The 13491-nt window shown below is 32.3% G+C and overlaps 1 protein-coding gene across 2 annotated transcripts; it reads left to right on the top strand.

Annotated features, from left to right (window-relative positions):
- Positions 1-893: 893 nt before the first annotated feature.
- LOC113398061 (F-box/LRR-repeat protein 2) lies at positions 894-13450 on the top strand. 2 transcript variants are annotated; one of them, XM_026636635.2, is made up of 11 exons: positions 894-1215; positions 6769-6937; positions 7349-7504; positions 7729-7878; positions 8286-8446; positions 8684-8789; positions 9121-9322; positions 9621-9788; positions 9886-9940; positions 10416-10564; positions 10897-13450. In XM_026636635.2, the coding sequence occupies exons 1-11, from the start codon at positions 1123-1125 to the stop codon at positions 11030-11032; spliced, it is 1545 nt and encodes a 514-aa protein (XP_026492420.1). In that variant the 5' UTR covers positions 894-1122; the 3' UTR covers positions 11033-13450. The 2 variants fall into 2 exon arrangements, with proteins under 2 accessions (XP_026492420.1, XP_026492419.1); XM_026636634.2 differs by lacking the exon at positions 894-1215 and adding an exon at positions 6066-6304.
- The last annotated feature ends 41 nt before the right edge of the window (positions 13451-13491 follow it).

The following is a 13491-nucleotide window of genomic DNA, read 5'->3' as shown; positions in this document are numbered from 1 at the left end:
TTACTGTAGATCAACTTCGATATGTGAATTGATACCACGAGCGATGCCGCACATACTTGTTTTATTTATTTCCGTATAAGTCCGCAATGATGATGAGCAAGGGCAACACTGAAATTAATTAGAATTATGAAGTTAGATACGAATCATTGTCAAATTGTCAGGATTTTGACATATTTACTTTTGATTTGTTTGATACTGACGTTTAGTTCCTTTTTCTTATATTTGAAAGCAATTAAATAAGACAGCTTATATATTAATATTTTTATAAGCATTTTATTATAGTATTCTAAATTATAATATAAATCCAGATTACCTATACCTGTATTTTCTACAAATTTTCCAATCTTATCATTCAAGCTTAAAACTAAATGGCAACAATTTCAAACAAAGAAAAACAGCAGGAATATTAAAATTATACCAATAAGGCAACATTTTCTTCTGATAGATTGAGATTCCAGAAGCAGAATCAAGCAGTTAGCAGATTCTATTCCGTTGTTGACACCTATATATTTTTATAATTATTTATTGATTTGTTTTCATTAATCTTGGTGTACATATTTCTGTTATATTTATACAAGCATACATGTTTTTTTTTTTCTTAAAATGACACAGTTAGGTAGTTAACTAGTTACAGTTTTCTCATTAAATTTAAAAACAGCTACATTTCATAAGAACTTTTAAAAGAATTTATAATGAAAAATTCAATTTTATAAATCAGTTTTTTTTTTAATATTTGTATAATGAGCGCAGGAAATGCAAACAAATTTGCCTGAATGTTACCGTGACACCAAATGCAATACGATTCTTCTTGGCAGCTGCGTCTGAGCGCCCAGTTGAAGCGAAATGCCGTACTTATTTTGGCTTGCCAATTTAGATATCTGACTACATATAAATACATTATACATAACGAACGGACGGCGTATCGCAGTAGCAACATATTAAACCAGCTCGTACAAGGTACGCGTCGTAAGTTCTGCGTGTTTAACTTTGCAAAGTTTCGCGCCAAAGTGACGTTCCTGTATGAGGTATTGAGAACGCGTTAAAAATTTGTGCATCGAGCCAAACAATTTTTGTGGTGTTAATTGTTACCCCCTTTTGGGTTGTTGGCAAATAAAAACAAATATGGATTCGTGGGGCATTTTAAATGTGGATACTGCAGCGGCTGCTATATCCCGAGATGATATGCATAGTAGTTTTAGAAGGAAAGAAATTATGGTAAGTTTTTCTTTAAATTCTTTGATAGTGACAACATAGTGTCAAAAGTGTATTATAAATATAACGTAACAATAGCATCCGATTATAAATATAGAAATGACTAATTAATTAAAATATTTTTATTTTTAATATCTAATTTAAAAACTATGTTATAAAGGAAATATTATCTCTTTAAGAAATTTCTTTCAGTGACATTAGTGTGATAATATGTATCTAATTTTATCGATATCGATACAGTCAAAGTAGTTTAATGATACTATAATATTTTTTTTAATATTTTATTTGTGTCGAGAGTTTCATATTGTCTATGACTAACTCTCTCAATTTTATTATTGTTATGTATTACTAGGTATCTTAATAATATCGTGCTAAACAAAAAAAAGAGTGAATAAATAAAAATAGAAGTAAACTAAACAAATCTGTTGCTATAAAACCTTCGTAAAGACAAAAAATATTTATTAAACGTACATAAATATGTACGAAAGTGTAAATATTTTGACAATATCTTAAATGGATCAGGCAAACAGTTTACTGAATAACAGAAATTCGTATATCTCTGACGCAAATTGCTAAATACTGGTTGAATTATCCAAATACTAGTTCATCGCAAAATATTACGGTTCCGCCCAAAATAATTAAAATATTCCCAAAATCGGACATAGTACCTACTTCATGTATGATTTTATGATAAAAAATAATAATCGAGTAACTACCAAAATATTGTTCTCCTTGTACAAACCTTTTCAGCCTGCTGGTTAACCTTTGATTCGACCGTAACGTCTGCTTACATCTTTCATGTGTTCCGAATTATATACCCTTAATTTTTTTAATTTATATATATTTTTTTACTTTAGAACAAGTCATGCATCGTAATACGTTGAAAAATTGGAATATTTTCTGTTAGGAATGTGATGCTTATTTAGGTGTCAACATTATACAGATTATTAGAAGAAATATGACATCAGGATGTAAAACAGATGTGCGTGACCACGACATCTAAATTAAAAACGGCCCACGGATATTATATTTTCATAATTTTTTTGATGTAATTGTGAAATGACATACTCAAGATTTCGTAAAAAAAACACAAGATTTTTTTACTTTTAAATCGCGTCATGAACGGAGTTTTATTTAAAAACAACATATTTCTTAAAACATTTGCTTACTTACATTATTGCAATTATAGCCTCTAGACTTATGAGAGTATTCGTATGTTTTATTGAGAATCCAATACTGGATATTACAGGGATATCATGTTTTACTAAAATATATGTGGTGTGATTATCTGTCATTTTTTTTATTTATTTAAGAAAGGTAGACAGATTGGCAAGTGATAGATGTAAGTGGTTACCACCGCTTATCGACATTGGATCTTTAAGAAACTATTAATCGTCCTTTACCAAGTCAATAAGGCACAAACCTTGAAAATTAAAATTAATGTTCTTGTGCCTGTACTCTGCAGTGGCTCACTTTCCCTCATGGCTTGGAAAACCAATATCAAGTAAAAAGATGATTTTTGACAAGTCCAAGTCAATTGTAAAATATAAGATTAACATGTTTAAATTTTGTTAAACGGCAAACTTGAGAAATGCACTCATGTTTAAAAAACTGATTGCTATGTCCGAATTTTCATAAGTAAATCGGGTTCATTATATCCAATTATTCTGCGTTGAAACTATTACTATTACTCCAAAACTATTGGTAGCAGGTTCTGTCAAAAATATCAGATAAGGATCTTAGTGCTTGAATAAATGAAGCAAGGAATTTTAACAAAAATATTAAAAGTCACATAGAAATAGTTCGTGCATCTTTCAGTAGAATGGGAAAAGTCTTGCACTGTCGACAAATGAATCTTCAGCTTAGATCGTGTATTCTCCAATTTTAATGTACGCCAGTGTTTATATACTGCTTCAAAGTCACTAATGGAGGATTCAGGATACAAAGAGGTACCTGTGGTGCTACCGACGTATATACTGTGCATAAACGGGACAGAGAAAATCACCACTAACAGTCCTCCAGAGTTTCAATAGGATCCAAATATTGATGAACACTATCAAAAGGCAAATGTTTGAAAATCTTGAATATGTGTTCTGACAAGACAGAAATCGCTTGCTTGAACTTGAAATAATGTGCAGGATCGAAGGCAAAAGACACTGTGGGTGGTGAAAATTGTCATCGCTGCGAACCTATTAGGTAGTGAACAGGCATTAATCAGCAGAAATGCTGTTCCATACAAAAAGGTTCGGGGCAAGACATGCTAACGGTAGTGAATTTTTTTAAAAATATTTACCACTATTTTAATTAACTTAATTTTACCAATAAAGTATTAAAACTTCATTAGTAAAATTAAACCACTCATTATAATTTACTCGAGCAGAGTAAGCAGTTGTTCTACACCTGCTAAGATATTTGACAGTAATAAATGAATGATGTCCAACTTCTCGATCCGTATCTAATTAAACGATTTTAAGTTGACAAAAGTTCATTATTGGATATGCAGCGCCGTAACTATCAATCAACATGTGCTGTGATGAGCTGCTCAACGTCGGAAGCTATTAATACGATATTTATAATTACTCAAAGAAAATTTGTGTCATGATTTATACACAACTAGTCGCCGACCGCGGCATCGCTCGCGTTTTAGGGGTTTGTCGTCAGTTGTTCTTCAAAAAGTAGCCTTTGTTTTTCCTTTCAGTTCCATCTTGCTTCATACCAAAATTCATCAAATTCGATGCAGCGCAGCGTTTTGATCGAGAAACGACAGTTAATTTCTAAGTTAATTAATTATATTAGTATAATAGAAAATAATGTTAATTGGTTATAAAAAAAATATATTAAGGTATGTACTTGCATATTATAAGTCCGGTGTAATAATATTATACTATACAAACCGTATTCAAAATAGTTTACCGTTTTTTGAATGTTTAATACTTAGTCTGGGTGTTTTAAAATCCTATATTGAAATTTCACTTTTAAAAAATACCATTCAGTCTGCCGATGAGTCATATATCCAGGAAATACCTTTTTGCGTGCCAATTAATGCCGGTTCAAGATTGCAGACGGGATAAATTTCTGGCAAACAAGAATACCAACAATACGCTTACACCACTTTCGCTCTTAACAACGTGTCGTTGCTCGCAAATTAGTTTTTAATCGCTTAAACAACTTATTTCAAATGGTCTTACAATTCGATTGGTTCTTAAATATCACTGAATTGGAGCATGCGTTACAGATAATTCTTAAGTGTTATTTATTGTGTATGTACTGAGACGCCTTTGATTCTTTGATGTACCAAATCAGTTTGATGAATTGGTTTCGATTAAATTGATTATTAGTTATTGGAGGCGTTGCAACTACTGATAAAATTTATAATTGTATTCAAGAACATATTTTAACTTTAAAAATGTATTTAGGGCGATTATACCATTTTTAGATTTCTAAAAGTTTTATCTATAAGCCTTATTGATGTTTTTTGGAAGAAAAAATAAAAGCGCTGTCAACATAAGGACTATGTTACTAAAAAAGTTACTATTTTAATTGAAAAAAATATTTGGTCAGTTTAACTGGTGTTGCTGTGTACCACCCACTCAATAGATATTCTACCACCAAACATCAATATTTAGTATTGTAGTGTTTGAAGGGTGAGTGAGCCCGTGTAAGCAGGCACAATGGATATAATATCTTAGATTCCAAGCTTCGTATCGCATTGGTGTGATGTAAGGAATAGTCAATATTTCTTGCAGTACAGTGGTAGTGACTACTTACCATCAGGTGGCCATTTGCATGTCCGCCTACCTATTACATAAAAAAATACATTACAGTGCCATCGTATAGGATGCGCGTACCTTGTACCTAACTTGCCATATTGTAATTTGGCCATATTACTTTTAGGTTTAGACATAGAATGTTATTTTTATTTAAAAACATAATCATATAAACAATGTGTGTGATGTTTACGTACTATTTTAATTACTGATTTCGCTAAAACTTGTAGGAAACGCTAACATTTGTAGTTAGATGGTAGCGAAACATAGCAACGTGTAACCATTATTAGTCAGGGTGTGCCGATGGGACAGATAGATCAGTCTCATGTTCGTTTCAGATGACACAAAACACTAATCTATTTGTTCTGTTTTTTTTTCACTAAACCAATCCAGTTTTATTTAGTCCCTCATAAGTCACAAATTTTATACATTTCTATCGTTACAAGGAAAACGATACAAGAAGATGTTAGGAATATATTAAATAGTAAAAAGTAGTAAAACTGTCTTTATTTAAATGTCTAGTTCTAGTATCTATAATATTTAACAAGGCTATATTAGAGTATGTTTTATACGTGAGGACTCGGTAATAATTATAACTATATAGTGTATTACTATTAGTGGTTAAATAAGACATTAACTTTATGTTTATAATAATTCCGAGAAAGTACTTTATGAGCCTGATTGTCTACAAATGTAAGATCGATACGAAAAGGATACATTTAACTGTTTGTATTTATAGTTTAAATTATATTATCATGTTTATGTTCAAAGATTGCCTTATTATTCCTAGAAACTCTTTTTTATTTCGAATCCTAGTTCAATAAACAGTATTCACATTAAGAGCAAGCATTCAAATTTCCCGCTAACTATAAATGTCGGATGTTATAAGACATTTAGAACTCTAAATCTCAATTAATAAATTACATTCCATGATAGTACGAAGTACATATTTAAAATCGTTAATTTATGTGTTATTTAACCGTAAAATTAATGAATAAAAAAATAAAAAAGTATAAAATCGACAGAACTCTGGATATGCTCTCCGTACCATACTAACGCCATCGCCACCCAGATGATTCCAAAATTAACCACAGCGTTTCATATTCTTAGCTCGCGTGAACTTTTCGCGCATGAAGTAAAACTATTATCACTGTGAAAATTGTAAATTTTAGCATTTTATAGACAGTTTTAGTGTTTTTATCCGTGATCGTTTACGTTTTTTTACAATGGATATACCTACCGATGTTTGGGGGCAACTGGCTTTAGAAGCTAGTCAAGTTTATTTAACAGAAGGAGGTCAAATCAGAAGCCCTTTCGCTAATACGGTAATGTACGGTAATTTTTACCAAGCAATCAGCTGAGGTTTATAAATATTGATAAAAAATATTTCTAACGATTTTAATTAAAAAAAGACATGCTAGCAACAAAACGTAACGATACTTATTACTGTACTGTCAAACATTTTTTTTAATAAAGTCGATATCTATAGCTCCAGTATAGATAATGTTAGTTATGACGTTTTTCATTATAGGATGAAATAGTTTCACATACCTATGTTTTTAATTCTTGCTGGTTCTTTTCGGTGGAATCTACATTCCGAGCGGTGATAGCTTTAAATTTAATTTCGTAAATTTCTCGTTATTTGTTTAGTTCTGTAGTGTGTTACAATAAATAATGTTTCTTTTTTTCTTTCAAAAATGACGATACTAAAGTGTTTATACTTAAATAAAAAATATTTTTTAACGATTGATGATGCTCGTGACCCAATTACCATATATATTTATTTCAGACTATAGAAAAACTACCGGATAAGGTATTGCTCAATATATTTTCATATTTATCTCATCGAGAAATATGTCGTATGGCAACAGTATGCAAGCGATGGCGTATGGTTGCATACGATACAAAATTGTGGACTCACGTCAGCCTGAGACCTGAAATATCAGGATTACATGTGGGTTGGTACATTTATCTTCAATGTTTTATATTAATAAAGAATTACCTATAAACACTACAAGATTTTACCTATAGAATCTTTTATTTCCGGAACAGGGCAATAACGCCATCTATTAATAAACACGATGCATTTAACTAAAAGTCCTTAACAGATGGCGGTAGATGACCAATCTCAGAAATACACTAATCTCACAAATTATATTTTAATAAATAAAAAATAATGTTTGTACTCTTTGCGTTCTGTAATAATTCATCTGATTGTGATGAAACTTTGGTTAGTTGTTCTGCGTACGCCTGCGAAGATTTCTCTATAATAACGATATCTCTTTGAATGTTTGTCCATCAATTTAAAAGTTTTATGTAGACTCTTATTCTACCTAAATCACATTAATAAATATTGTTTATTTTTCCAGGTTCGCTGGAATCCCTATTAGCTTTGATATCTATAAGATTCGGTCCATCACTTCGGTATATTGAGCTACCTATAGAACTCATTACACACACAGTTCTACACGAGCTTGCAGCAAAATGCCCGAATTTGACGCACATGCTGCTCGATTTTAGTACAGGTAAAAAGTCAAATGAGTTAGTCTTATTAACATTGTTCATATATTTAAAACGTTGTAAATAAAGCAACGAAACGATGTTTATTTTTGAAATATTATAATGATAAGATTAAATGCGAAGTCTTGGCGCGGTAATAACTATACCAGTAATAACTACTACTAATTATCCTGTTATTTATTTATTGAATTTAATATTATTTTGCAACAGTTATCGTTAATATTTACAGCGATGCAACTTCACGACTTCTCCGAAATGCAAGCTTTTCCAACAAAATTACGTTATCTTTGTATCTGCTTGTCGGAAGTCATCTTTATGGAAGGCTTTATGAGGAAAATTTACAACTTTATTAATGGATTAGAAATCTTACATCTTATTGGTTAGTAACTTATTTCAATATCTAACTTTGTAACGATTTTCTGCCCGAAACCCGACGATAGTATTGCATATAAGAAGTTTAAAAGTTATGTCTCTGTGTGTACATTCAGGATCGGATTATCCATTAGACTATTTGTGTTTCATTATTAGCATGATCTGGTTCTATTTCCAGGCAAGCGCATCAGAGTTTTTATGTGCTTAATTTGTGTTTATAAATTATCTTGTTTCCGGCGATAAATAAAAACTACTTAAGGAAAATTGCATTAATGTAGAATGAATAATTGACACATGTTTCTAAACCATATTGAAGTCCTGAGGATAAGTTCTAAGCTTTGTCCATAAAAAGAGAAGCTTCGCCCAACATAGAATTTACGCGCTCTTATTTTTATATTAAATAAATAATTACAGGTACATATGAGAAGGTAGAAGAAGAGGAGGAAGAAATATATGAAGTGATCAATGTACATAAACTGAAATCCGCCACGCCTAATCTGCGCGTGATTAATTTGTACGGTATCAACTTTGTGGATGACTCGCATATCGACGCTTTCAGTTCTAATTGTATTCAAGTAAGCTTATTCCGTTACTTTTACATATATTATTAATAGTATACCCCTTTTTGAGACATAATATTTATGTTCATAAGTGTAACATTTAAAAAGAAAATTTAAAAATCATTCATTTTGTTCTATTGTTAATATAAGAATGAATTGATCGCAGTCATTCGTAATTTTAACGTGTTTTCCGAAATATATATACTATTAAGAATAATATTTAACAGTAACAATAAAATGTTCATGTTTTAGCTGGAATGTCTCGCTGTAAATTACTGCAACAAAGTAACAGGCTCTACTATGAAGACACTATTCCAACGGTCTAGAAGACTCACATGCTTGCTCATGAACGGATGTAGTAAGTATACTAAGAAAACAAAATATTTATTGAAAATTTTGTCAGTTACTCAATTGTTCTTTAAACGCATCACATGTTTATTTTGTCGGTGACATTCCGTGTTACTAATACTGTGTAATATTAATTATAATTATTTTCAAATACTTTCATAACTTAGTTAAACGATTGTTATATATAAAATATACTTACGTTTTAAGAATAACATTATTGTTACCGTTTTAATATGTAAGTTCCCTGAAATATAAATCTTTCAAATAATATCTTAATAAGTTGTAATCGTTGTGTGAAACAAATGAATAAATAGATTAAAACGCAACTCACAATTTTCCAGGTCTACATTCAGAGCACGTTATGCAGGTTGAATGGGAGAAATCTTCTATCCAGGAATTAGACGTGACAGCGACGGACTTGTCAACGGAGTGCCTCATCGATATGCTCACGAGGATCCCCAATTTGAGGTTTTTGAGCGCTGGTCAGATTAACGGCTTCAACGACACCGTATTAAAGACTTGGCAAGAAGCCGGTACCGCGAGGTTAGTGACCTCGTTAATAGAATTCGACTTTACCTTTATTGTGTGTATGTTGTGTATGATATGGACTGGGACTCGCTTGATGAATTTAATTTATTTTTTGGTTGTAATTCTTGATTTTGCCCTTGGATTATACATACATTGACCGACACAGAATAAATGAGAAAGTAACTAGGTATGTCTGTTACGTTTGCACACCTGAACCACTTTACCGAATTTGATAAACTTCGGTATGAAGTATACTTGAGCCCCAACGAAGGACACCGAGTACCTTTTCACGCCCAAGCCCTCCGACCGGCAGGAACCTGGTGGCGCTGGACGTGGACGCGTCGGACAACCTGTCGGACGAGGCGCTGCACCGCTTCCTGTCGCGGCACGGCGGCCAGCTGTGGGGGCTCGTCATGAGCGGCATGCCGCACATCACCGACCAGCTGTGGCAGAGCGTGCTGCAGCTGCTCACCAACGCCAAGTATCCGAACTCTTGTATTAAACGACTTAGAAATGCAGCTTATCAATAATGCCCATGCTTAGCGTTTAAAATACTATAAATATTTGGTTGCTTTCAGAATACTCATAATGGGAACGCAAGAGCGACTCGGGGTTAACATTCACGTTGATCAGGTCAGTTTGTATAAACTATCATACATGCAAAAATTGGGTGCAACTTTCTTTATAGTGTAGTACATAGGTACATGATCTGTCTGTCTAGTTTTGGTAATTGTAAAATAGAGTCACTTTATTGAGTCACTTGTGTCAAACGAGTTAATTAATATCGTGAGTACTTTGTGTATGGTAGCGGGAAACTTACAATGGTATTCCCAAGGAGAGTTGCCTGCAGACGTCAAAATTGTCCGAACCAGTTTTTGCTAGTGCAATGTCATACATACACGATCATCACCAATCACATTAACATTTTTTAAACTCTAATGTAGGTTACTATTTGACATTCAATACCCGAGTTATTTTTGGGCCTGAGGTAGCAAAAGGTACTATAAAGTGTGGTCACGGAACCTATATATCTGATATGGCCATATCACCTCCCTGACAAGACAATCTATCAGAACCCAAAAAGGATTTAAAAATAAAATATTTTCAGTTAATGGACGGTATCGCAAACAGCTGCCCTAACTTAGAACGTCTCGAGCTGAGATGGGATCCAGAGAACCTCAGATTCAGTGACAAGAGTCAAAAAGCGATTGACATTCTTCGTGTAAAGTGTCTGAAGCTAAAATGCCTTGTTCTGAGGTAAGTATAAATGATCCTATTTCAGAGATATATATACGTATGGCATTATTGATCCAAGTATTCTAGCAGATGGACTATGTGGAGCTGAACAAAATATTGGCATTTAATTGGGCAAGCAAGACTGCATTGTCACGTTCTTAAATTCATCTCGTATCACTCATTCACCGACGGGGAAGGAAAACGTGATAGCGTGACGTGACCTGAAAACACGCATATCGAATCCTCCTTTTTAAAATTGGAGGTCGAGAACTTTGACAGATTACAGAGCTATTATTGTTATGTAAATTTGTGATTCCAAAACAAGCAGTGTGATGTAAACTGTTTTTTTCCAGCGATGGTCGTTATTACGAAATCGTGAAGGCGAACTTCGAGCGCGCAGACCGGACCACTGTCGTCAGGACGTCGACCAATTGCAGAGTTTCAAACTATTACTTACTGTCCAATTATAAGGAACTTGTGTTTAATTAGCGGATACCGACTCGTTGTGAATAGAATGTTTTTAAATTTACACGAGGTATTATTTATTGTAAAAATATTTTACGCCAAATTATTGAGATTATTGAAAGTTTAATATTTTTGTATATTCCAATGTCTTAAATTTCGAACGTTGTTGCTCGTATGGGAATTGGACAGATTTTCTATCAAGTTGAATCGGCGTTGCCAACCAATCTGGTTCCGTATCATTTTTATGATTTAAGTTTTTTCTGAATAGCTTTTATTTGTGTCCTTAAAATGATCATGAACTTGTATCTAAACTCCCATCCAACTTCTTAGTCATCAATGTTGCACTACACATAATTAATCGAAGCGATGTTTTAAATTTTTATTTATTGTAAGACAGCAAACTGGCGAGATAACGCTCTATGGTATTCTCTACCCATAGACACTGTAAGAAGTATAAACCATTCCATAACTTGGCAATGTGCTAATAACCGTCAAAGTAGTCTTACCTTGTAACTATCGATAAACATGTTTAAAAGTAGTGGAAAGCTCTTTTACTGGTATGGTTGGCAAAAACATTTTATATTTTTGAACGAACGATGTTTTTAATTTTATTTAACATAAACAACTTGTTACGTAGAAAATTTATATTAACTCAGAATTAAAATTACGTCGAATGAATAATACATTATTTACATTGATTAATTATGTAATGAGATTAGTTGGAACTTAATAAAGCATTGCTGAATAAGGTTATACGAGTAAATAAATAAATTATATACAACACAATGTATATTTCCATTATATATGCAAACTAATATTGATTTACATTATATAGCGTATATTTTTCCACCAGTAAAGCGGGAGAGGATAGCGTGCAAGTGAGATGGCACGACATTGTTGTATTTGATAAATGACGCGCGCTACATACTGTCTCAGTCACCACAAAACAAATGCAACCAGAATTTGTTTAAATATTCTCATTAGGACTATTATTAATTGTGTTCTGTTATTAGATAAACTGTTTCTTTTTTGATTTCGTCCACACAGTACAGTTTGTACTGAGTTAGTGATTACTCACGAAGTACAATTACATCGTAACTTTTGATCACATTTCATTCCTTTTGTGTTCTGGTAAAGATAATAAATGATTGAATTGAAATTTGTGTTACACATTTCCCGAAACATTTACGCGACACTCAAGTATGCGACCGGCAAGGGCTGTCGAATCAGCAGGCATAGACAAACTGCATTCGCTATGGTTACCATCTTTCCTGTCCTTAGTCATAATTAAATTCGTAATCAAATAATAAAAAATAAGTTATATTCGTTTATCAAAGAGCTTTCGTAATTGTCTAAAATTTAGAACAGTAAACTGCTAAAATCGTTTGCGAAGTAAAACTTAGTATTCGTCAAAAAAAATGGCGACGTTATTTTCCAATCGTCAACCGTTGATCACGTGATACTGTCACGTCACTTGTCAGATATATTTCCATTAATTTTTTACTTTGCTATAAACGAATACGTTAAACTCAATGTAAATGTGATTTAGCAACGAGATTTGTAATTACAAGTATTGAATTGATTGATGTGTAATTATGAATTCAATATTCAATGCCATTATGTATTACGTTGAATAATATCAATACAGTTAATGCAATAAGTCGCATGTAGAAATTATGTTCTTTACAGAAACATTACAATTATTATTACCTGAATAAGATATACCTGACAACGCTGCTTCTATGGTAACTAATATCGTCAAGTGATTGTTTAAGAGTATTGATTATATACAGCAATAATAAAATAAATAAAAATATATAAACATCTAGTTTTAAATTAGAATTTAATTACTTTTACGATCTACAGTGCTATTCTGTAAGAACTCACTTCGTATTTGCCTCGTGAAGTATTGAAAACCGTCTCAAATTCGAGATCTATACGCTATATTCATCCGAATAGATCTATATTCACTCACGAAGACGCAATACACGTTAATAAAATAAACTTAAGAAATATAATAATTTTTTTTGCCGTCTCTACTCATTGTCGTCTCACGCACACACAGACATCTTGTAAGCACGAACGTCACTCAATTAACGCACGCCGGTAGTGATTAAACGTGGAGGGGCGCGACTTCGTGACTAAATACGTCTTTATCACCGTATTTGTGACGTCAATGACATAAGAAACTCGTCCAATATGTAGTTAATATTATATTCGTTTTAAAAACTGTTGCTTCAATATTTGTAGATTAGAAAGAAATACTAGGTATTCCTTTTTATTACCCAAATAATAGTTAGTAGAACACGCCTTTTATAATATCTCTTATTGTTAAAGTAATTAATTATCGCGATTGTGTTGAATGAAAAATCCTAAGAGTTGTTTAAATTGTTAATCTACTGCCATTTTATGATTTTAATTTAAAATAAATATTTAAATACATGTCACGTATTTTTTTTTACAGATATACACATATGTCCAAG

This window comes from Vanessa tameamea, chromosome 24 (assembly GCF_037043105.1).
Source record: "Vanessa tameamea isolate UH-Manoa-2023 chromosome 24, ilVanTame1 primary haplotype, whole genome shotgun sequence".
Classification (NCBI taxonomy): domain Eukaryota; kingdom Metazoa; phylum Arthropoda; class Insecta; order Lepidoptera; family Nymphalidae; genus Vanessa; species Vanessa tameamea.
The sequence above is the reverse complement of the archived record's forward strand: the minus strand, read 5'-3'. Positions and strand labels throughout refer to the sequence as shown.

What these genes read in the sequence shown, in the direction of transcription:
- LOC113398061 (XM_026636634.2), top strand. Translation starts at nt 6,206, where the DNA reads ATGGATATACCTACCGATGTTTGGGGGCAACTGGCTTTAGAAGCTAGT. An exon ending in GAAGCCCTTTCGCTAATACG is followed by an intron (nt 6,305 to 6,768) that starts GTAATGTACGGT and finishes TATTTATTTCAG; the next exon opens with ACTATAGAAAAACTACCGGA. An exon ending in CTTGCTCATGAACGGATGTA is followed by an intron (nt 8,790 to 9,120) that starts GTAAGTATACTA and finishes ACAATTTTCCAG; the next exon opens with GTCTACATTCAGAGCACGTT.